General features: G+C 35.4%; 2 protein-coding genes and 1 pseudogene across 2 annotated transcripts; 2 read left to right on the forward strand and 1 right to left on the reverse strand.

The window, feature by feature from the left end:
- Positions 1 to 821: 821 nt before the first annotated feature.
- Positions 822 to 1758, reverse strand: LOC136175582 (olfactory receptor 10AG1-like; annotated as a pseudogene).
- An 11083-nt stretch (positions 1759 to 12841) lies between these two features.
- On the forward strand, positions 12842 to 13834 carry LOC136175583 (olfactory receptor 5T9-like). The gene has a single exon (XM_065945845.1). It carries the CDS (start codon positions 12842 to 12844, stop codon positions 13832 to 13834), a length of 993 nt encoding a protein of 330 aa, XP_065801917.1.
- Positions 13835 to 23748: 9914 nt separating this feature from the next.
- Positions 23749 to 24747, forward strand: LOC136175584 (olfactory receptor 5T1-like). The gene has a single exon (XM_065945846.1). It carries the CDS (start codon positions 23749 to 23751, stop codon positions 24745 to 24747), a length of 999 nt encoding a protein of 332 aa, XP_065801918.1.
- Positions 24748 to 25466: the final 719 nt, after the last annotated feature.

A 25466-nucleotide genomic window follows, 5' to 3' on the forward strand; every position in this document is an offset into this window, starting at 1 on the left:
ACTTGGGGAAATAATGTACTAAATATCCCAAGTATTTTAATTTTAATTTCAATTATATACTTCACCAAAAGAATTAAAAAAAAAAGCAAGATATCTTAGAGAATGGATAACACTATATGGGTAAGAAATTATTGAATCCCATACATCTTATATCTCTGAACAGCAAACATGCATTCATATTTTTGCATTAGTACAAGTTAAGGTAACAAATTATCAAGATGCTAGTAGCATGATTTGGCTACATAAAAAAAGCATATCTACAAAGAAGAATTCAGATAGAAGCAGAGAGTAAAAATATATTGCCACACTACAAAATTTTAAGGGTCATTATGCAGAATTTTATTTTTAATCTTTACAGATGGATCAAATCGAAGTTGCTGAAAGGTAAAATGTCTAAAGTCAAAAGCACGTAGATATTTAACGATTGTTCTCCAAACTTTTACCATCTGTATTATCTAAAAACATTATGAAAAGGAAAAAAAAAGTGCATGATAGTTACATGAACAGGAAAGTACAAAAATATCTATGGTTTTAGGGGAAAAGGTAGGTAAGTAATACTATATTTTCTCATAAAATTGCAAATCACCAGTAAATTTGTGGACTGAATATAAGATTGCCTAAATACATAGTTTCTTAACAGCAAGGCACCCTAATATAATCCTGATATTAGAAAATCCAGCATAAAACAATAAGGCCAGGAATGAATAAATATAATAAATATATAAATCATATGGAAAAAGCAAACTATTTCTGATTATACACTGACAAAATTAAATAGAGAAACAGAAAATGAATTTAAAACAAGCAGCTAATGCTTTACATTAAGGGAGCAGTTTTCTCAAGGCTGTCAAGACATCCTTATTTCTCAGAGTGTATATCAGGGGGTTAAACATCGGGGCAATAACGGTATAGAAAAGTGAGAGAAATTTGTCTGTTCTGGAAGAATTTTTGGATTTAGGTCGTAAATATGTAACAATTGCAGATCTGAAGAATAAAGTCACCGCCAGGACCTGAGATGAGCAGGTGGAGAACGCCTTTGCCCTTCTGTTGCCGATGGCAACTTCAGGATGCTGGAGGTGATTCTAACGTAGGAGGCAAGAATCAGCAGAACAGGGGCCTCGGCAAAAAGCACAGCATCGGTGAAGACCTGCATCTCACTCAGAAACGTGTTCCCGCAGGCCAGCTTCAGTACTGGGAGGATGTCACAGAAGTAGTGACTGATTTGGTTGGATCTACAAAAGGACAGAGAGAAAACCTGGCACATCTGCCCTATCTCAGCTGGAACTCCAGCGACCCAGCAGGCAGCCCCCAGCTGGACACAGACCTTGTGGCTCATGACCAGAGGATAGTGCAGGGGCTGCAGATGGCCTCGTAGCGGTCAGCGGCCATCGCTGTAAGAAGCAGGCTCTCTACGTTTGCAAATATAAGGAAAAAACTCATCTGTGTTGCACAAGCAAGCAAAGAAATATGTCTTTTCTGAGTCCAAAGGTTTATGAGCATTCTAGGAAGAGTGGCAGACACATAACAGATTTCCGAGAAGGAAAAATTACCGAGGAAAAAGTACATGGGAGTCTGGAGAGTCTGGTCTGTCCTGGTTAGGAGAATAATGATGCCATTTCCCATCAGAGTTATCACATAGATAAACAGAAACATCACAAAAAGAAACATTTGGAGACTGGGAATGTCAGAAAATCCCAAAAGAACAAATTCCGTCATTGAAGTGAGATTCACATTCACTAGATATTTTTGAGGTTCCATCTGTGAAGATAGTACAGTTAGACATTTATCTTTTTCTGCTTTGTAATTCTATAAATTAAAGATATTTAGAGGAATCATTAATATTACATAAGATTTCTATTTTCTATTAATGTCTAGTATTTTATATCCTAGACTAAACATAACTGAAGCTTAATGGAGAATATGTATGCTAAATTCTAAATATAAAAGCATAAGTTGCAATTCAAGGTTTAACTTTAAATAAAAGTGATATGTTTAAAAATTATGCACTTTCATTTTGAATCTGTTTGTGTGCAGAGCAAAATCTATCCATTGTACTTTTATTAAGGAAGCAAAATTCTGAGGCAGAAATATTTGCATCCCACTTTCTCAGTGGTAGGGCACCACCAAATTCTGTAATGCATTTTTCAGGAATTTCCCAACTCTTCCATCAGAACTTTTTCAAGAATAAAGCATGCCTTTCCTTTCATATTCTTCAATGATAGCTCTTACTTCTTGTGTGTGCACTTTATTTAAGACCATTCTGACTGCCTTTATCTACTTAAATAAACAACATAGCCATCAGGAATTATAAAGCAGGAACATTTATTTATCTTTTACAGGGATGCAGCTTATGTTTGACAGTGTTCTTGACTTATCGGTTATTTAATTAATAGTGACAAACTTGAAGGAATTATACTGATGATATAATTTCTGAAACTCTGCCTGGTAAATCTATTCTAAAATGTCTTACAATGTGCCAGAGGCCACTTTCATTTAAAAATTATCATGCTAATAACACATATAAGATGCAGCACATGAAAATTAAAACTGAAAACTATAAATTGTTTAAAATATGGCTAATACACAGTTGTCAACAATATCAAAAGCAGAGAATATATATTTTAGCTAGTAGGTAGGTGAGCAAATATAGTTTAGTGAGTAACTAGTGAGACCTACAGACACTCAAAGTTCTCCTGTGTTGAGATATACTTAGAAAATATAAGAATTTTATAAGAAAGGTGATTAGTAAGCTGCAGCTTTAAATAACATCTAGGAAATTGGAAAACACAAATTCCGTTGTGCTACTCTTGTGTTAGTAAAGTACTTGCAATAGCAGATTATTGAATTGCGTTAATGTCAGGTTATATTGATATTATAGATGAAGAAACTAGGGCTCAAAGGTTTACATGATTAAACTAAGAAAAAAAAAAAAAAAGATGTTCTCTTTGACTTCCAGGATTCATGAACATTGTGAGAAGGGTAACAGATCCATAGCTATTTCCAAAAGGAAAGAATTGCCAGAGAAAGAATACATAGAAATGTAGGGGTCAAGACCTACTTTTGTTATTAGAATTATGGTTCTATTGCCCATCAAGATAATGATATACCTAACTAAAAGCAACCCAAATAGAAGCCACTGGAGATGCTGAACATCAGCAAAGAGCAATAGAAGAAATTCCTTCAATTTGGTTAGACTTTACTCTGGTATATTTCTTCTTGTTTTTATTTTTTCACTGCTGTTCTTTTTTTGTTTTTTTTTCTCTTTTTTGTGTTTTCTCTATAGAAAAAGAAGATTTAGCAATTGCTTTTACTCCTTCATCCCCAAAATTTCTTGTTCTTCAGTGCTAAATAAATTATAATTTCTAATTGTACAATTTCAGCATTGTGATAGTTAAATTTTTAGCATATGCCATGAACAAGATTCATGGTAAGATGAAATTTTTGCATGTTATTCTCAACAGTGAACAATTTAGAAAAAAACAACTACTGTGTGCTGTCTCTAAATTATCTATACTATACCTCTTTCTTGTAAATGTTTAAGTGTTTATTATTAAGGGAAATAAATATTAATGCTTTACTACTGCCATCTTTGAACTTGTCTCCATTACTTCAAAAAATTCAAATTATTAAGAAGATATATGATAATATTCCATATGAGCTTTACATTAGTCATATCACCATTTCTACCTTATCTACTTCAGTTAGGTCTGTATATGTAATATTAATTTGCAAACTAAATTATGTAAGTAATTTGAAATCAGTATTGAACTCAAAATTACTTCATTATTTTAATTTAAAAGCATTTTTTTTTTCTTAAAATAAATGCTCTTTGAAGTCCCCAGAACTTGCAATTGCATGAATTAGATTGTTTTATATTCGTTTCAGTTCAGTCGCTCAGTTGTGTCCGACTCTTTGGAACTCCATGGACTGCAGCACACCAGGCTTCCCTGTTTATCACCAACTCCCAGAGTTAACTCAAACTCATGTCCATTGAGTCGGTGATGCCTTCCAACCATCTCATCCTCTTTGCTCCCCTTCTGCTCCTGCATCAGTCTTTCCCAGCATCAGGGTCTTTTCTAATAAGTGGATTCTTCACATCGGTGACCAAAGTATTGGAGCTTCGGCTTCAGTATCAATCTTGGCTTTATATTAAATCTCTTCTTAAAATATCATCAGGAATCTAATTAACTTAAAAATGCCCATTAAAATATACTGGCTCAAAACCAAGTTTATCTCCCCATGTTATATAAAATATATCAGTTATTCATTCAAGTCTCTAGCATTTCAAATAATTTAATATTATTATTAAATATTTTAACTGTAAATTATACTGACCTAGTCAGAAATACATGGAAGTTCCTTTAACATATCACTCTTGCTATTATGTATTAGTATTAGATTTTAAAATAAAAGTTATAAACTATAGCTTACAAGAATATAAAATAGTTCATATTTACCATTCTTATATAAGATGATGCTGATTTTATCTCACTGTAGAAGATGTAAATAATTATATTAGTTTACATGAAATCACAATTTAATCAGACATTCAACTTAGCTTTAAAATGTTCCGTTCTTTCCAAAATAAAGGGCCCTTTAATAAAGTTTTTCTACCCCATGAAATCTCTTTGACCAGTCACGTCACATTTCCAATTAAAAGCACCATTTGGCACTCTATCACTTATTTTTCCCAGGTAGTTCTCACTCCATCCAGAATACTTTCTCTTCAGTCTCTCCATGGACTAGAGTGTGCAGCACACTTTTTATTTCTTAAAATTGAATAAGGTGCTGAGCAGCGTACCTGGAGACCATCTAAACCTAACACACACCCAGTTCAAACGCTGCCAAGATCACTCTACTGTGAGGCTCTTTCTATTAGCACTGAGCCTGCAGCACCATTTCCTGAATATGTTTTTCTTATATCCTCCTATATTATACTCTTAACTGATATTTAGGATCCTGCACGTGCAATTGCCCAGATGATAAATACTATTTTAATCTTATGTTATTGATTCTTCCCCAGGCACCGGGGAGACCTAAGAGATAGATGCTGTATTATTATTCCTAGAATAAAAAAAAAAAATTAGAACCACTGATAATAGAGGTTTTATGTTCTCAGTTTAAAATTTCTAGTGTGAATGCAGTTGTAAGAGAAAATACCAAAACTTTGTATGGGATAAAATAACTTGAATTCTCCAACTGAGATAGTGTGGAAAGACACAGCCTGTGTCTTCTGAGCTTCAATTCTGGGGGAAAAAAAAATTATTCCCAACACCTAGATTGTTCAAAAATGTTGATTTGTACCCAGTCATGTTACTTATTAGTAAACAGTGGCTTCTAAGGGTTTATGATTGCAAACAGAAAATATTTCCCTGAGAGGGAGCTCTGATGATAGTGTCACAACAGAGAGTGACTACGAAGGTAATCCCAGAGTGTCAGGGATCATGTGGAAGACACCACGGAAGGCGAATGAAGATTGGGTGATGTGAGAAGCCAGCCGGAACTGAGCTACTGCAGGTGCATAACCAAAAAGCAACAGTGCTGGAAGGAGTTCTAAAGTCTCACAATTAGCACAGTGTAGAATTATGCATGGACAGAGAAAATTTCTGATGCCATAGAAAATAAAATTCAGAAAAAAACACACAAATTTATCATTCAGTACCAAAATACCATAACACATTTGCAAATATACTTTTAAATTAATGTTATTGGAACAACACGGTAGCTTTAAGATAGGAAAGCTTTAAATGATGTGTAGGTTTAAATAGTGTAGAAAGTAAGTGAAACAATGAAAGCATTCTAAATTAAGATTTGTATAATCTTGAAGCAAGAAAACTTTAACTTTGGCTCAAAATTAAAATTCATGACACAGAAACTGAAAAAAAAGTAACTACATAAATGTAGGTAATTCTACTTGATGGAAATGAGCATGCACCAAAGGTAAAGTTAAACTAGTTTGGGTAAAGTTTTGGAAAATATATGTCATATCTCAGATAGATTTTTATTTTCCATTACAAAAAAAGATATTTTTTTTTAGTTATCAAGGAAAAGTCTAAAATGAAATTAGAAAATGATACAAATAGTTTAAGGAACACTTCACAGAAAACAGAGGGAAACAATTGTTTAAAAATGGGAAGATACTCAACTTGTTAATGAACAAGGAATAAAATTTAACTCTACAGAGATTTAGTTGTGAAAAATAATCTGATATTTTTCTATGTAGTTTTCTGGGAAAGCACATTAATACACTAATAATATTGAGAAAAACTCTGATAGAAATTAAAATTTATCCTATAATAAAAATAGTATACCAAATTGGCAAAATATGAGCATTAGAAAAAAAAAACTGCTGTAGGACTATTGAGAAAACTTTGAGAAAGAAATATGGATTTTTATTAATACATTAGAATAGAGTAGGAAAATCTTCTAAGGGTTTAACACATTTACATATTTTGAAAGTTAAATAGCGAAAGAGTTGTAAGTACATGTTTCTGTACTGTTAAAGTGAAGAAAGTTTTTCTCAATTGACTCAGAATTAGAATGCAGAACGCAAAAACCTACAAAAAAAATCTACACAAAAATAAATGATTCTACTTGGTACAACCTTACACTAAAAGTAAAGTTGAAATGTTTTGATAAAGATGACAAAATATAATTCCTCACCTAAAGTGCTATTTGCTTTTATTAATAACCTCCACTTAAATATCAGGAAGTCAAAATAAAATAAAGGTAGAAAAATGAACCAAGTAGTTAAGTGACAGTTCACAGAAAAGGTAGGGAAATCTTCATTTAAAAATAGGGACGAAATCTCAATGGCATTCAAGAAAATGGAATGAAAAATGTATATTGTGTAGATTTAGTACATAAAGCAGTCTAAGATATTTCCCCAACCAATCTCTTGGGAAAATATACTTTTTACACTCCTGAGAATGCAAATGCCTAAACCTGTGGAGGAGAACTGGGCACCTTCAATTACCCTTTGAATCAATCAACATGCGTTAAGTACGATTTTATGCCATTTTGCATTTTTCAGCATTGTTTGTAAAAGATGATCAGTTACCCAATTGTGAATGATCAGGTGGACTGTCTCTCTCTGACGTAATGAGCCTTCATTTTGATGTTGTCATTGACTTTTTACTTTTTCCATAGCTATCTGTTTCCTTCAAAATAGGAGTTTTGTAATGTTTTATCCAAATTTGTCTAGTGTTTTCAGTAGGAAGAATGTCTTGCTGTGACCCTCTATGTCACAATCAGAAATGAAAGTTACTTCTTCATTGTTTAAATGTTCCTAATTATGCAAGGAGATCCAACCAGCCCATCCTAAAGGAGATCAGTCCTGGGTGTTCATTGGAAGGAATGATGCTGAAGCTGAAGCTCCAATACTTGGGCCACCTCATGCGAAGAATTGACTCATTGGAAAAGACCCTGATGCTGGGAGGGATTGGGGGCAGGAGGAGAAGGGGACGACAGAGGATGAGGTGGCTGGATGGCATCACCGACTTGATGGGCATGGGTTTGAGTAAATTCCGGGAGTTGGTGATGGACAGGGAGGTCTGGCATGCTGAGATTCATGGGGTCGCAAAGAGTTGGACGGATACAACTGAGCTACTGAACTGAACTGAATTATATTCAACTTGATTTTACTACATAAAATATTATTTTTGTGTACTTTATAATCCCTCCTTCAATAATCTTATTCATTTACTAATATATCTCCTCTATATATTGCCAGTGAACTTTATCTCTTTACCCCTTTATCCCTTCATAGTGTAGCACTTTAAAATTTAAATATCTATAGTAATCTTTATTTAATGAGAATGAGTCTATTATAGGTACTTTCATTTTATTTTGTTATCTAATCATTTACAAAATTTTGAGAGTAGAAGCAAGTTATATTCCCAAGTAGAGGAAATTGGATTTCAGAGTAACTAAATCATCAACCCAGTGGCATAGCTATTGAACATCAGAGCTTGATCCGTGTCCTATATCATTAGACGTCATTCCAATTCTGCACATATTTTTCTTCCACTGAGAGATCATTTTACACCAGAGGCCAGAGTGCATTCACATAATCATTTAACTTTGTTGTTCATTGCTCCTGAAATCAAGCATTTTTTTTTTTTTTCCATCACTAAGAAGAGGGGGAAAAATCTTGTTACTTTTCTATCCCAGAAGAGAATTAGTGTTTTTTGTCCCGCGATATCCCTAAAGATTTCAAGAGCCAGAGATTCTGGTATAAGAGTTCAAATGCTTAATACTCATAGCATGTTTTAACTGGGCTCTCAGTTCATCTTCACAGGTAATATGAAAGGATTTTCATTGATTACAAGATATTTTAGAAGCGATAACCTGAAATCTCATACTAGATTCTATGCCTTAATATTTAAGTCTTAGATAAATTTTTCTAGTTAATTCAGAACTGAATTAAGGATTGAGTGAGGAAATTTATTAGAACATAGTAGGGGAAACAAAAAAGACTCCCTGAATTTTTAGCCCAATGTGGCCATAAATTAGAAAAAATTTTAATTTCCTAGATGGAAGACGGCAGTCAGAATAAGGTATAAATAAATGGCTATATTTAAACTTTAGGAAATTATTAAATGGAAAGAAAATTATTTATTAAACAGCCGTTGGGTATATGTCTTTTGAAGATCATTATTTTTTCTCATGGGGGATATAAATTAATTTTAAATTTATTTCACTAGTTGATTAATCTAGAAGAGCTACAGTAAGATTTTTGTTTCATTTTATTTTCATAGTCTACTTAAGCTTGATTTAAAAAAGATTCAGGCACATAAGAATGTTAATTTGTACTTCTAGGAGCATAGCAATTCCAGAATTGTGGCATGTTGCAGTTAGCTTGTGATATGTTGATGGTAATAGCGTGGGGTCTGGCAACAGAGAAATTTGTACTTCAGCCTTGATGCCTCTAGTAACTCACTGTGTGAGCTTACTCAGTTCATAGGTCTAGCTGGTCCTTCAGTTTTCTAATCTATAAAAGAATTCCCATTTATTTTGTTGCAGGTTGTTATGTAGACTCTTTCTCTCAAAGTGAAATCAGCTAGATGCAAACACAATTAGTTCTAATTTCCTTAATTAGTGGCCAGAATCGCCTGTTTGATGGGCATCCTGGATGAAGTAAATGACCCCATACTTTTTGTCTGTGTGTGCTAAGTCATGTCTGACTCTTTGCCACCCCATGGTCTGGCCCACTAGGCTCCTCTTGTCCATGGAATTTTCCAGGCAAGAGTACTGCATTAGATTGCCATTTCCCTCTCCAGGGTATCTTCATCATCCAGGGATCAAATCCACATCTCCTGCATTGGCAGGTGGATTCTTTACCACTAGCACCACCTGGGAAACACTTTTTGTTTATCATTCCTCATTTTTCTACAATGAAATAGGTAATTGCTCTAATGAAGTATGATTAAGAATAATATATGCCTTCATTCATAATCCACCTTTTGTACCTATGGCTGATTCATGTTGAAGCTCAATAGAAAACAACAAAATCTGCAAAGCAATTATCCTTCAATTAAAGAATAAATAAAATTTTAAAAAATGGAATCAAAAAAATAATAGATCAGAGATATAAAGGTTTATGTGAAAGTTGTAAAGTACAAAATTATCAGGATGTTTAAGTAAACATACTATTATTTTATTGATATGCCCCACATCAGAATGTAATGAAAAAGAATTTTTAAGATGATTGATAGGATTAAATACTGGAATTCAGTTACTTTAATTTCATGGGAATGATATTTTTAATTTATATTAAGTGTCATGTAACACATAAGCTTAACTAAAAGAAGAGCTACTTAGATTTTGCTTTGGGGTCCATTTATTATCCAATGCTTTGACAAAAATTTGATTTCCTAGATCCCTATTTATTTATAACTGTCCCGTCAAGTTAAGAAAAAAATTTGATAACCCTATATGCAGGACAGAAAAAGAGACACAGATGTACAGACAGACTTTGGGACTCTGTGGGAGAAGGCGAGGGTGAGATGTTCTGAGAGAATAGCACTGAAGCAAGTATACTATCAAGGGTGAAACAGATCACCAGCCCAGGTTGGATGCATGAGACAAGTGCTCAGGGCTGGGGCACTGGGAAGACCCAGAGGGATGGGGTGGGGAGGGAGGCAGGAGAGGGAATCAGAATGGGGAACACATGTAAATCCATGGCTGAAACTCATGTCAATGTATGGCAAAAACCACTACAATATTGTATAGTAATTAGCCTCCAACTAATTAAATGAAAAAAAAAAAGAAAAAATTTGAAACAAATTATAGTCATATTTAACATGTATGCATCCTCACATATAATTGATACTTTAATAAAACATTTTAATGCATCTCATAAATAAGAAATCTGTTGTCAGACCATGTTCATGTAGTCGAACAAAATATGCACCAAAATTTTGATCAATTTTATTCTTTCATTTGAAGGCTCGAGTTACTTTGGCTAAATCACATTAGGGGCTAAATCTGCGGTCAATATTAAGGTTCTAGAGTTAGATACAATATTTTTTGTCTTCCACAACTGTGCTGTCTCGAACACACCAGTTAAATAAAAATTAGAATAAAATAAAGCTAAAGTTTCCCTTGTGAAGGTTAGTGAACATATATTAAGAATTCTTTATTAGACAATCTCGATGTAGTCTTCAAAATTTGTCTCATATTTTTATTATCTTTACTGTGTTTCTTATCTAATTCCTATTTTGAAACTGATTCTTGTCGGTCAATATTTTTGTGTGTAATATATGGATTCTTGAAGGAGAAAGACTGATAATAACGAATTAAAAATGACTGTATTGTCAATACTCAAATAATACATTTAGTACGCTTAATACCTTTAATGTTAAAATAAACTTGATGGTTTTATAAGATATCTTATTAATATAACCATTCAAACTAAATTGCAATTTTTATAATACATTTGTGTATGTATGTGTGTTTTCAAGAGTAATACGTGAGTTCTTTGAATTAAAAAATAGATAAATATTTGATTTAATTATATATTATATTTGTACCATATACATTTCTCTAAGGATTAAGTAATGTTTTCCTTTTTGATTTGACAACTCCATAGTTGAAAAATTATTTAAGAAAAATTTTCAAGGGAATGGTGGAACTATCTGGGAAAGTGAAGACATGAGACTGTTTTCCTTCTAAAGGTGATTTCACGCTGATTCGTTCATTCTCTATTTGATGCATGCAAGTCTCACTATAACAAAGATATAGTGCATTCCATGTTAGTAATATAAGCTATTAGTAGGTCACTGAATTCAGCTCATTTCCACCCGCAGCAGATTTTTCATTCTTTCAAATAAATGCCGATCTCTATAGCACACTGAAGAAAACCAAGAGTCGTGACACTGAAATCTTGTCCTATACACGGTAAATGAAATATCTAATTGCCTCAATGCTGGAGACTTTAGGTACAGATACTGATGACCTTTTAACATTTTGCTTGTTTGTTATGCACTTTGCTTTCTTCATACTCCACTGAATAAGCAACAGTCTGACCTCATAGGGAAATATGAGCCATAATAAAATACCACGTTGTGATTTATACAGTCATGTGCTTCTTTTAGCAATACCTTTTCTAAAGAGAGTTTTATTATTTGTCATCAGGAGATATTTACAGTTAGTGCTATTTATATCCAAGGGTTCTACTTCCCTGGATTCAAGCAACTGCAGATCCGAAGTATTGTGAAAATAAAAATTTGCAGAGTTCAAAAAGTAAAACAAATTTGCAGCACATCAACAACTGTTTTAAAAGCATTTAAATTGTATTCACAACCTTTTAGACAACATGCACATTATATTAGGATTTATAAGTAATCTATAGATGGGTTCAAGTATGTGAGAAGAGGTGTGTTGCTTATATTGTAAATGTCTCCCCATTTTATATAAAGAACTTGTGCCTCTTTCATTTGGGTATGGGGGAGGGGGGTTCTGGAACACATGCCCCCCACCTAGGGATGACTGTATCTTATGGTAAATATAAAATATTCAGGTACCAGAATGCCCAAGTGGTTAAGGCGCTGGACTTAAGATCCAATGGATTTATATCCTTGTGGGTTCGAGCCTCACTTCTGGTACAAGTGGATCTGCTTGGGCTTCCCTGGTGACTCAGGTTATAAAGAATCTGCCTGCAATGCAGGAAATCCAGGTTCGACCACTGGGTCAGGAAGAATCCCTGAAAGGAATGGCCACCACCCACTCCAGTCTTCCTGCCTAGACGGAGGAGCCTGGCGGGCTGCAGTCCATGGGGCTGCAAAGAGTTGGACATGACTAAGTGATATCACAGCAATAATAATAATCCCATTTCCTAGTAACCTGGGGACATGAAAAAGTTAAGTAATTTTCACATTGGTTTTTAACATTTAAATTTAATACTATCTTCTGATGTCAATGTATTTGTTCACATTTTACAAACTGTAAACTTCATGCATGCTGTAGAAAATCTGGGATTAGCACTCAGATATGTATTTTCTACTATAATAATTTTGGGATTAAAAACTCCTATATTCATTTGTCTTTGTGAATTTTTAGATGACATAATATGAAAGTGAGTAGTCATAAATTTAACAGAAAATAGATTGGAAGTTAAAACATATAAACTGGCATTATTTTTAACTGAAAAATTATTAATTTTTAAAAATTATTTATTTTTAATTTATTTTTACAGAGTAAGCATCCACTTGGACTCAACTTTTAATCACTGGACTATTCCCTCACTGAAAAGGATTTCTAAGAAACAGACATGAGGATATAATTGGTGGACTCTATTTTTGCCATATATTGCTTTTGGAACTTAAAAATGAAAACTGAGATGTCAGGGTCACCACCAAATTTAGATTTATACAGGATTCAGATAAAAAATAGGACTGAGGTCACCATGTTCATACTGATGGGCTTTACAGATGATTTTGAAATGCAAATCTTTCTATTTTTACTATTTCTAGCAATCTATCTTTTTACAATGATCGGGAATTTGGGGTTGGTTTTTTTGGTCATTATGGATTCCAGGCTCCACAACCCCATGTACTATTTTCTGACAGCATTATCATTATTGGATGCCTGCTATTCTTCTGTTATGACGCCCAAAATGCTGATCAATTTCCTATCAGAGAATAAAGCCGTTTTCTTTCTTGGATGTGCCACACAGATGTTTCTCTTTCTTACTTGTGGGACCACAGAATGCTTCATCTTGGCCGCAGTGGCCTATGATCGCTATGTCGCCATCTACAACCCTCTCCTGTATTTAGTTAAAATGTCACCCAGGGTCTATGTGCCACTTATAATTTCCTGCTATGCTGTTGGCATCTTGCATGCTACTTTACACACAGTGGCTACTTTCAGCCTCTCCTTCTGTGCCTCCAATGAAATCAGACATGTCTTCTGTGACATCCCTCCCCTCCTCGCTATTTCTTGCTCTGATACTCGCATGAACCAGCTTCTAGTTTTTTATTTTGCAGGCTCTATTGAGATATCCACCATATTGATTGTTCTGATCTCCTATGGTTTCATCCTGTTGGCCATTCTGAGGATGCGTTCTGCTGAAGGGAGAAGGAAAGTCTTTTCTACATGTGGCTCTCACCTAACCGGAGTGTCCATTTTTCATGGCACGGTTCTCTTTATGTACGTGAGACCCACTTCCAGTTACGCCTTGGATCATGACATGATCGTGTCTGTATTTTACACCATCATAATTCCCATGTTGAATCCCATCATCTATAGTTTGAGGAACAAAGATGTCAAAGAGGCAATGAAGAAAGTGTCTGGGAAAAATAGGTTTATCAACAAAGTATATTTTTCACACTAAACATTAAATTGAAATAAATTAAGACTGATGTTTTTTGTTTTAAAATCAAAATTATAATTAAAATATTTTCTATTAGTTTATTTGTGTCTACCTGCTATTCTTAGATGTTTAAAATAAAGATTATAGTCAACCCACCACATATGCAGTTTTTGCACATACAGGAAACTGTGACATCTTATATACATCTATCTCCACATAACATGGGTATGTAATATGTATTTTATTATCATATTCATATGAAGACTTTATGTATATATACATGTATGCATCTACAGACAAACACACATGTATACACACATACACGCATATGCATATATAGATACTGGTTGTTAATTTCTGGAACTCTCTTGCTTTTTCGATGATCCATCGGATGTTGGCAATTTGATCTCTGGTTCCTCTGCCTTTTCTAAAACAAGCTTGAACATCTGGAAGTTCATGGTTCACGTATTGCTGAAGCCTGGCTTGGAGAATTTTAAGCATTACTTTACTAGCGTGTGAGATGAGTGCAATTGTGCAGTAGTTGGAGCATTCTTTGGCACTGCCTTTCTTTGGGATTAGGGTGAAAACTGAGCTTTTACAGCCCTGCAGCCACTGCTGAGTTTTCCACATTTGCTGGCATATTGAGTGCAGCACTTTCACAGCATCATCTTTTAGGATTCGAAACAACTCAACTGGAATTCCATCATCTCCACTAGCTTTGTTCCTAATGATGCTTCCTAAGGCCCATTTTCTTAACATTCCAGGATGTCAGGCTCTAGTTGAGTGATCACACTGTCGTGATTATCTGGGTTGTGAAGATCTTTTTTGTACAGTTCCTCTGTGTATTCTTGCCACCTCTTCTTAATATCTTTTGCTTCTGTTGCGTCCCTACCATTTCTGTCCTTTATCGAGCCCATCTTTGAGTGATATGTTCCCTTGGTATCTCTAATTTTCTTGAAGAGATCTCTAGTTTTTCTCATTCTGTTGTTTTCCTCTATTTCTTTGCATTGATCACTGAGGAAGACTTTCTTATCTCTCCTTGCTATTTGTTGGAACTCTGCATTCAAATGGGTATATTTTTCTTTTTCTGCTTTGCTTTTGCTTCCCTTTTTTCACAATAAAACATCTATTTCTGCTTCATTGACTATGCCAAAGCCTTTGACTGTGTGGATCACAATAAACTGTGGAAAATTCTGAAAGAGATGGGAATACCAGAACACCTGACCTGCCTCATGAGAAACCTCTATGCAGGTCAGAAAGCAACAGTTAGAACTGGACATGAAACAACAGACTGGTTCCAAATAGGAAAAAGAGTACATCAAGGCTGTATATTGTCACCTTGCTTATTTAACTTATATGCAGAGTACATCATGAGAAACGCTGGGCTGGAGGAAGCACAGACTGGAATCAAGATTGCCTGGAGAAATGTCAGTAACCTCAGATATGCAGATGGAACCACCCTTATGGCTGAAAGTGAAGAAGAACTCAAGAGCCTCTTGATGAAGGTGAAAGAGGAGAGTGAAAAAGTTAGCTTAAAGCTCAATATTCAGAAAATTAAGATCATGGCATCCAGTCCCATCACTTCATGGCAAATAGATGGGGAAACGTTGGAAATAGTGGCTGATTTTATTTTTCTGGGCTCCAAAATCACTGCAGATGGTGATTGCAGCCATAAAATTTAAAAGACTCTTACTCCTTGGAAGGAAATTTATGACAACCTAGACAGCATATTGAAAAGCAGAGACATTACTTTGTCAACAAAGGTCCGTCAATTCAAGGCTATGGTTTTTCCAGTGGTCATGTATGGATGTGAGAGTTGGACTATAAAGAAAACTGAGCACTGAAGAATTGATGCTTTCGAATTCTGGTGTTGGAGAAGACTCTTGAGAGTCCCTTGGACTGCAAAGAGATCGAACCAGTCAATCCTAGAGGAGATGAGTTCTGGGTGTTCATTGGTAGGACTGATGTTAAAGCTGAAACTCCAATACTTTGGCCACCTGATGCGAAAAGCTGACTCATTTGTAAAGATCCTGATGCTAGGAAAGATTGAAGGCAGGATGACAAGGGGACGATAGAGGATGAGATGGCTGGATGACATCACCGACTCAATGGACATGGGTTTGGTTAGACTCCGGCAGTTGGTGATGGACAGGGATGCCTGGCGTGCTGCGATTCATGGGGTTGTAAGGAGTAGGACACGACTGAGCCACTGAACTGAACTGAATTGCTAATAGATTCACTTTGCTGTATAGCTGAAACAACCAGAACATTGTAAATCAACTATACTGCAATAAATTTTTTTTCATTTATTTTTACTAGTTGGAGGCTAATTACTTTACAATATTGTAGTGGGTTTTGTCAAACATTGACATGAATCAGCCATGGATTTACATGTATTCCCCATCCCGATCTCCCCTCCCACCTCCCTCTCTACCCGATCCCTCTGGGTCTTCCCAGTGCACCAGGCCCGAGCACTTGTCTCATGCATCCAACCTGGGCTGGTGATCTGTTTCACCACAGATAATACACATGTTTTGATGCTGTTCTCTAGAAACATCCCACCCTCGCCTGCTCCCACAGAGTCCAAAAGTCTGTTCTATACATCAGTCTCTCTTTTTCTGTTTTGCATATAGGGTTAGCGTTACCATCTTTTTAAATTCCATATATATGTGTTACTATACTGTATTGTTCTTTATCTTTCTGGCTTACTTCACTCTGTATAATGGGCTCCAGTTTCACCCATCTCATTAGAACTGATTCAAATGAATTCTTTTTAATGGCTGAGTAATATTCCATGGTGTATATGCACCACAGCTTCCTTATCCACTCTTCTGCTGATGGGCATCTAGGTTGCTTCCATGTCCTGGCTATTATAAACAGTGCTGCGATGAACATTGGGGTGAACGTGTCTCTTTCAGATCTGATTTCCTTGGTGTGTATGCCCAGCAGTGGGTTTACTGGATCATATGGCAGTTCTATTTCCAGTTCTTTAAGGAATCTCCACACTGTTCTCCATAGTGGCTGTACTCGTTTGCATTCCTACCAACAGTGTAAGAGGACTCCCTTTTCTCCACACCCTCTCCAGCATTTATTGCTTGTAGACTTTTGGATAGCAGCCATCCTGACTGGTGTGTAGTGGTACCTCATTGTGGTTTTGATTTGCATTTCTCTATTAATGAGCGATGTTGAGCATCTTTTCATGTGTTTGTTAGCCATTTGTATGTCTTCTTTGGAGAAATGTCTGTTTAGTTCTTTGGCCCATTTTTTGATTGGGTCATTTATTTTTCTGGAATTGAACTGCAGGAGTTGCTTGTATATTTCTGAGATTAATCCTTTGTCTGTTGCTTCATTTGCTATGATTTTCTCCCATTCTGAGGGCTGTTTTTTCACCTTGCTTATCGTTTCCTTTGTTGTGCAAGAGCTTTTAAGTTTCATTAGGTCCCATTTGTTTATTTTTGCTTTTATTTCCAATATTCTGGGAGGTGGGTCGTAGAGGATCTTGCTGTGATTTATGTCGGAGATTGCTTTGCCTATGTTCTCCTCTAGGAGTTTTATAGTTTCTGGTCTTACATTTAGATATTTAATCCATTTTGTGTATGGTATTAGAAAGTGTTCTAGTTTCATTCTTTTACAAGTGGTTGACCAGTTTTCCCAGCACCACTTGTTAAAGAGGTTGTCTTTTTTCCATTGTATATTCTTGCCTCCTTTGTCGAAGATAAGGTGTCCATAGGTTCGTGGATTTATCTCTGGGCTTTCTATTCTGTTCCATTGATCTATATTTCTGTCTTTGTGCCAGTACCATACTGTTTTGATGACTGTGGCTTTGTAGTAGAGCCTGAATGTTTTGCTTTTAACTTTTATAATTCTATTAGTTTATTTTGCTGTTAATTTCTAATTTCTTAATTTGAATATGAATTTTTCAATGAATACCATGTCAGTGCATCCCACATGATTTAGTAAAGCAGATCATTATAACAATACCAATATTTCTGTAGTTTTCTTTCTTTCTTTGTCTTTGGATTAGAGTTTGCTTTTTAATTTATTTTTCAATGCTTAAATAGAATAGCTTCAGGAGCTGTTTTTTAAAAATTGTCTTTTATTTCAAAACAGAATGTGGTATGCTCCTGTGTTGGCTGCCATGCATGCCAAGTCACTTCAGTCATGTCCAGCTCGTTGCAGCTCTATGGACTGTAGTCCACCAGGCCCTCCCCCCTCTCCCACCAGTAGGATTTCCTAAGATGATTGCTGGGTCATACGGTAAGTGTATGTTTCATTTCATAAGATACTGTCTGATTATTATTTGAAGTGACTGCTCCACTTTGCTTCCTGTCAGCAATGGATGAGATCTCCAGTTACATAGCATCCTTGTGAGCATTTTCATTGCCATTTACTATTATATTCTAGTCATTCTAATATGTATATGGGCTAACACAGTGATTTTATTTTACTTTCACATGGTGATTTTAAATTATATTTCCCTAATTGCAAATGGTTTTGAGCATTTTTTTTTTTAATTAAAGCTTCCATCTGTGTATCTTCTGTGATAAAGTATCTGTACTCTATATCCATGCTGTACTGTTAATCATTTTATTTTCATATTATTAAGATTTAGTATTCTTTTAAGCTATTATCCATATTCAGCATCATTATTTTGAAAAAGGGATATTCTTCTTGTATGTATTTTCCTTAACAGCTTTGTCAAAAATTAGTTGACTATACTGAATAAATTTATTTCTGAAAAGTCTATTTTGTTGTAGACTTACATGTCTGCATGTCTCATTAGTGCCACAATATCTTGGTTATTTTAGGTTTGTGTTAAATCTCGAAATTTTGTGAGGTCTCCAACATTTTCAAAAATGTTTTAAATAATTTAGCTCCTTTACATTTTCATAAAAATTATATTTTATTACCTTGTCTCTTCTGTAAAAATGCTTGTTTAATTTTAAGTAGGGTTCCACTGAATATAAAGACCTTTTGGGGGTGCATTTAATTAGTAGAGCCTGTGTTCACAGTTGGACTCTTTACAAAATTCCTCCCTTCTTTCTTCCTTCCTTTTCTCCTTTCTTCCCTCCTTTTTTTCCCTTCCTGCTTCTTTTCATTCTTTTCTTTGCTTTTCTCTTCCTTTTTCTCTCTTTGGTTTAGTCCTCGGACTCTATCACCGGCACTACTTAATTACTGATTTAGGATCTCTGGATGTAGACTGGAAGCAAGTATGTATTGCTTCACAATTGTTTGAAGACAATTTAAATGCACTGCTAGGTACTAATTTATGGAATGGTATATGGCACGCTCCAAAACACAAGTCTCCATGCAACTCAAAAAGCTTGGAATTTATCTGCCCATATCTCTAATTTAAAAGGTTCTACTACACAGAATATTAAAGTTATCTGGATACAGTACCATGTCCCCTGTCAAACTACCTATTCATATATTTATATCTTACCTCTTCCATTAAACTATGCACTAAAATTTAATATATCTAAACTGTTTATTTAAACAATTTGTCTCTCATAATACTCAGAAATGTAGCATGTTTAAGTAACTATAATAATCATCACTAAATGATTATGAATTCTTCCATAGCTTATGTTTTCACAAAAATTCATTATGTGTATGTATAAAGAATTTTGAGAGAAGTAGCGCCATATACTTCTGGGAGATAAAGGTTATGTTTCCTGGTACATAGGTATTTAGTGTCAGAATGAGGACTATGTCCTATATCATTAGATTTAATTTCCAATTCTATGAATAGCTTTTTTCCACTGAGGGATCATTTTATTCAGAGGCCCACTGCACTTATTGAATTTTATCTGTAATAAGAGTTCATTGCTACAGAACCAGCCACTCATTTACTATGGGGGGAAATAACCAGATAAGGTGGTTACTTTCCGTCCCAGAAGAGAATTAGTGTGTTTACTCCTTCGGGTTTCCCTGTGGATTTCAAGAAGAGCTTGGCAATCTGATGTAAGACTCCTAATGCCTAGTATTCATATATACCGTAACTGAGCAATTAATTTCCACAGGTAAGAGGAAAGGTTTTTCATCACTTATAAAACATTTTAGAAGCTTTAAGAACTCCAGGGAACATTTTAGAGAAGTAGAACCCACTCTTACTATAACTAGGTATATAGAACTATAGATTAGAACATTAATTTCCTCAATGGAAGATAACAGAAGGAGGATGGTAGAAATAAAAGGTTGATTTAAACAAGACAAAATATTAAATGGAGAGATAGTTAACTATCGACCAGCAACTTGGTAAGTGCCATTTGGAGATTAAGATGGTTTTCTCATGGAGGGATAGAAATAAATTTGAAATCTATTTTGCTAGTCAGTTAATTGCTCTAAAAACTACTTCTAGTTTTTGTTTTGTTTTGCTGTAATGCCCTGATCCCTAAACTAAGGGGTCATTTGTATAAATGAATTCACATATGTGACGATATTACTTGGCACTATTTCTGGGGTATGTCATTCCCAGAACTATGGCATATCGCAAAGAGGATGCAATATGGTCAAGTTGGAATAGCTTAACATGCGCAACAAAGACTCCTGAATCTGAATCCTGACTCTGCTAGTAGCTTATTATGTAAACTTGACTAACCCATGGGTCTAGCTGGTCCTTAGGTTTCTCCTGTATAAGATGCTGGATTATTAACTGCAGGTTGCTATGCAGGTCACATAAGATGAAGTACACAAAAGTTCTAACACCTGAAAGTGAAAGTGAAGTCGCTCAGTTGTGTCCGACTCTTTGCAACCCCGTGAACTGCAGTCCACCAGGCGCTCCGTCCATGGGATCTTCCAGGCAAGAGTACTGGAGGGGGTTGCTATTTCCTTCTCAAGGGGATCTTCCCGACCCAGGGATCGAACCCAGGTCTCCCACATTGTAGGCAGACGCTTTTACCATCTGAGCCAGCAACACCTAGTAGCCACTTAATAACACGTGTTAACTGCTATCACATCTTTCCTTCAAGAGTGGTGTTTGTAGTATTTTTTCACAGATGTTAAGTGCTACATGTTTTCTCAGTATATGAGAGTTGAGGAGATTATTTGATTTTAGTTTTCCAGAATGTGGCTATTTTGTTAAAAATTTGTAATCTATACTTTTGGTTTTCAGGCTCTATCTCTTAGAGTAGTATTTGCTGGATATAATCAGTTCTAATATTATCTATAGTGAAACAGATCACCAGCCCAGGTGGGATGCATGAGACAAGTGCTCGGGCCTGGTGCACTGGGAGGACCCAGAGGGATCGGGTGGAGAGGGAGGTGGGAGGGGGGATCGGGATGGGGAATACATGTAACTCCATGGCTGATTCATGTCAATGTATGACAAAACCCACTGAAATGTTGTGAAGTAATTAGCCTCCAACTAATAAAATAAATAAATTAAAAAATATATTAGTTGATAGAAGTGCCTGTGCTGGAGCACCTTGGATGCAAGAGATAAACTGCATACATTTTATGGAATATGATATTACAGTCTTATTCATAATACAGTTACTGGAAACATCATTACCTTAAAAAAATACCTATAATGATAGTCCAATACACAGGTTTCTTCATTTAAATAAGAGAAGCATTCTGTAAGGTCAAGTAATTCCTCTAAAGTAAAATTGTAAAACAGTGAGTAAACCAGCAAATTATTAATTTTATATTAATGCCTATGTAAAGATAGACTGGTATTTATATGTGTTTTATGCATTCATGACATAACGTAAATAATCTTTAATTTTTTTCAATATTTTTAGGCTACATAGTTCTACACATTTTTTCAAATTGTTGCAAATCTACAAATTTGGATCTACACAGTTCAACTCCTGTTGGTCAAGGGTTGATAGAGAACTATTGGTGCATTTTTCATATTTTGCTTGCATAATTTTTTCTTCTTTTCACTGCGTTTTTTTTTTTATTTGCCAAATTCCTGTTTTGTATCTGGCACTCTGTAGTAAATACTTTTGTACAACTATACTTTCTTTCTTGAAAGAGAGAAAAGAGAGATGAGAGAGAGAGAGAGACAGAGAGAAATAGATGAGGGTAAAAGAAAACGAGAAAATTTTTAAAAATAAATATATTTTTGTGATATTCAAGCTATACATTAATATATTTCATCTTATTATTTTGGTTTTATAAGTTATTTTATTAATGTATCTTTCAAACTAAACTAGCTCATTCTAATACTTTCATGCATTGTGCTATTATTGGGGCTTCCCAGGTGGCACAAGTGGTGAAAACCCCACCGACCAATACTGGAGACATAAGAGCCTTGGGTTCCTGCAGTGGTCAGGATAGAACGGCCTGGGTCAGGAAGATTCCCTGAGGGAAGGCTGGAGATACACTCCAGTATTCTTGCCCGGATAATCCACAGACAGAGGAGCCTGGTGGGCTAAGGTCCATAGGGTCCCAAAGTTGGACAAGACTGAAATAACTTAGCACACGCATCATGCTATTATTATTATTATTACTGCTACTACTTGTTATGTGTGTTAGAAAAGTTATCCATGTGAATCTAGAAGGAAGTTTCTGGGAAAACGAAGACATATAGCTTTTTTTTTTTTCCTGATAATCATTTGCTTCTCCTCTTGATATATGAAAGTCTTAACAAAACAAAAATATAAAGTTTCATGTTAAGAATATAAATATTTGTAAGTCATTGAATTCAATGCAGTCGTCTGCATTACAGATTTTGCACACCCTAAATGCATATTGGTCTATGGAACGCCGAGGAAGAACAAAAGTAAACAGGCTGAAATCTTGCCCTTACATCACAGATGCAATATGTAATTATGTTTCAAAGATAGAAGCTGTAGGTCCAGATCCTGGTGACTCATTAGCACTTTGATTATGTTTTATAGATTTTCCTTGTTTTCATATTCCTTTGAATAAGCAACACTGGCAGCATAGGGAAATATAACAGTGATAAAACACTCCAATGTGGTTTACTGTGATATTATGCTTTTATCAATACATTATAGAAAGAATTTGTTATATATCATTAGTGACATTTGTTTTATAGTATTTAAAGAAACCCCATATGCAGGTATAACATATGAAATGAATGTCCCATATTTATTTTTGCCAAGAATATATCTAAAACACACATGCAAGGACTTTGCAGAGATAGAGTACATGTATAGAAAAATTTTAGCTTGTAGTCAAGAAAACATTAGCAGTATAATAAATTGTGGGGGAGAAAATGAACAAACTGAATGTTATGTTTTTCAAAGAATGAAAGCTGAAATGCAAAACCACAAAGCAACAGCTTGTTGTTTTCGTTGGCATACTGCATTTACCCGTGGAATGATGTATTCTGTTCTGTTCACCACTGTTCTAGCAGTGCTAGTTAAACAGGGAAGTAGTCATAAAAGAGGACGGAAAATGACTTGGCTTGGAAAAGCTGCCTCGTACGCTAGTTGTAAAGTAAGTCTAACTTATCCCATTTACTCATCTGGGCATTCTTTGAAGCTTAATAATTTTCACATTGATTTTTTTCATTTAAATTCAACACAATCTTATGATGTGTGTTTGCTCCCATTTTAAAAGTTGCAACATTAAGGAAAGGTATAATCACTGATGAAAATCTAAGATTAGCACTCAGATGTGTACTTTCCAATATTTGCCAATTTAAAACTTCCCATATTTATTCGCATTTGTGATTTTTAAAATGATGTGATGTTAAAATAGTAGGCAATAAATTTAACAAAAAGTAAACTAAATTAGCCAAATTTTTAATGGGACAAATTTAACCAACAATAATTAATTTACTTACTTTTACAGGGTAATACATCCACTTGAACTCAATGTTTAACCCCTTCTCATTCCCTCACTGCAAAGAATTTTAGGATTGCAATATACCCTTCTAAGAAACAAATAGGAGGGTATAATTGCATGGACTCTATATTCACCATATACTGCCTTTAGACAAAAAAATAAAAACAGAAATGTCAGGGTCACTGTTCGATTTAGATTTATACAGGGTTCAGGCAAAAAATGTTAGTGAAGTCACCATGTTTATATTGATGGGGTTTACAGATGATCCTGAGGCTCAAGTTCCTCTATTTTCACTGTTTCTGGCAGTCTATCTTTGCACACTGATAGGGAATCTGGGGTTGGTCTTCTTGGTCTCTGTGGATTCCGGGCTCCACAATCCCATGTACTGTCTTCTGAGTGTGTTATCACTCTTGGATGCCTGCTGCTCTTCAGTTGTCACTCCAAAAATGATAGCCAATTTCTTGGTGGAAAATAAAACTATTCCATATCTTGCGTGTGTAACACAGACATTTCTCTTAGTTACTTTCGGGACCACAGAGTGCTTCCTCTTGGCTGCGATGGCGTATGACCGCTGCGTGGCCATCTACGACCCGCTCCGGTATTCAGCCCGCATGGGACCCAGGGTCTATGTGTCCCTCATCATTGCTTCCTGTGTTGGGGGCATCTTGCATGCTTCTGTACACACCGTGGCTACTTTCAGCCTCTCCTTCTGTTCCTCCAATGAAATCAGACATGTCTTCTGTGACATCCCTCCCCTCCTCGCTATTTCTTGCTCTGACACTCACACAAACCAGCTTCTGCTCTTCTACTTCGTGGGTTCCATTGAGATAGTCACTGTCCTGATTGTCCTGATCTCCTATGGTTTAATTCTGTTGGTCATTCTGAGGATGTGTTCCGCAGAAGGGAGAAGGAAAGCCTTTTCAACATGTGGCTCTCATCTAACTGGAGTGTCCATTTACCACGGAACCATCCTCTTCATGTACCTGAGACCAAGTTCCAGCTATGCTTTAGACCATGACATGATTGTGTCAATATTTTATAGCATTGTGATTCCCATGCTAAATCCTGTCATCTACAGTTTAAGGAACAAAGATGTCAAAGAGGCAATCAAAAGAGTTTTGCGAAAAAATTGGTTTGTTCATAAAGTACATTTTCACACTAAACACTGAGTTGAAGAAATTAAGACTTATGTTATTGTCTCCATATAGGAATGTCATGGTGCAAGATTTTTTTTAATTTTTAATTTTATGCCTTTTATTTCTTTTGGATATTTCATAAATAAAGATTATGATCAACAACCAACTGTGTAGGTTTTGCAGATGTGGGTAATGATCATCCATTGGTTTCTTAATGAGTTTATAAATATATGCACACCCCAATATACACATATACACTAACATATACATATATCTGCTGATAACTGGTGATATACTTTTGCCAAGGCTGCCGTAACAAACTACATAACACTGTGTGGCTGAACAACACAAATGTATTTTCTCACTGTCCTGGATGCTTTGTGTTTGAAATCAAGGTGTATCCAGGGTTGTTTTCTTTTGAGGCCTCTCTTATCAACATCCACAATCATCTTGAATTAGAGGCCCCACCCTATAGTTGCCCCTCAAGACCATATTTCTAAATTCAGTGACAGACAGGTAAGTAGTTTAGGACTTCAACAGGCAAATAATGGATTTACTTATACCCACACATATACACACGGAAGCATGTATAAACCATTATTTTCTCACAAAATACAGAGTCTTTGTGTTCAGTTCAGTTCAGTTTAGTCGCTCAGTCATGTCCAACTCTGCGACCCCATGAAACGCAGCACTCCAGGCCTCCCTGTCCATCACCAACTCCCGGAGTGAACCCAAACACATGTCCATCGAGT

Source organism: Muntiacus reevesi, chromosome 9 (assembly GCF_963930625.1).
Source record: "Muntiacus reevesi chromosome 9, mMunRee1.1, whole genome shotgun sequence".
Classification (NCBI taxonomy): domain Eukaryota; kingdom Metazoa; phylum Chordata; class Mammalia; order Artiodactyla; family Cervidae; genus Muntiacus; species Muntiacus reevesi.

What these genes read in the sequence shown, in the direction of transcription:
- LOC136175583 (XM_065945845.1), top strand. Translation starts at nt 12,842, where the DNA reads ATGTCAGGGTCACCACCAAATTTAGATTTATACAGGATTCAGATAAAA.
- LOC136175584 (XM_065945846.1), top strand. Translation starts at nt 23,749, where the DNA reads ATGTCAGGGTCACTGTTCGATTTAGATTTATACAGGGTTCAGGCAAAA.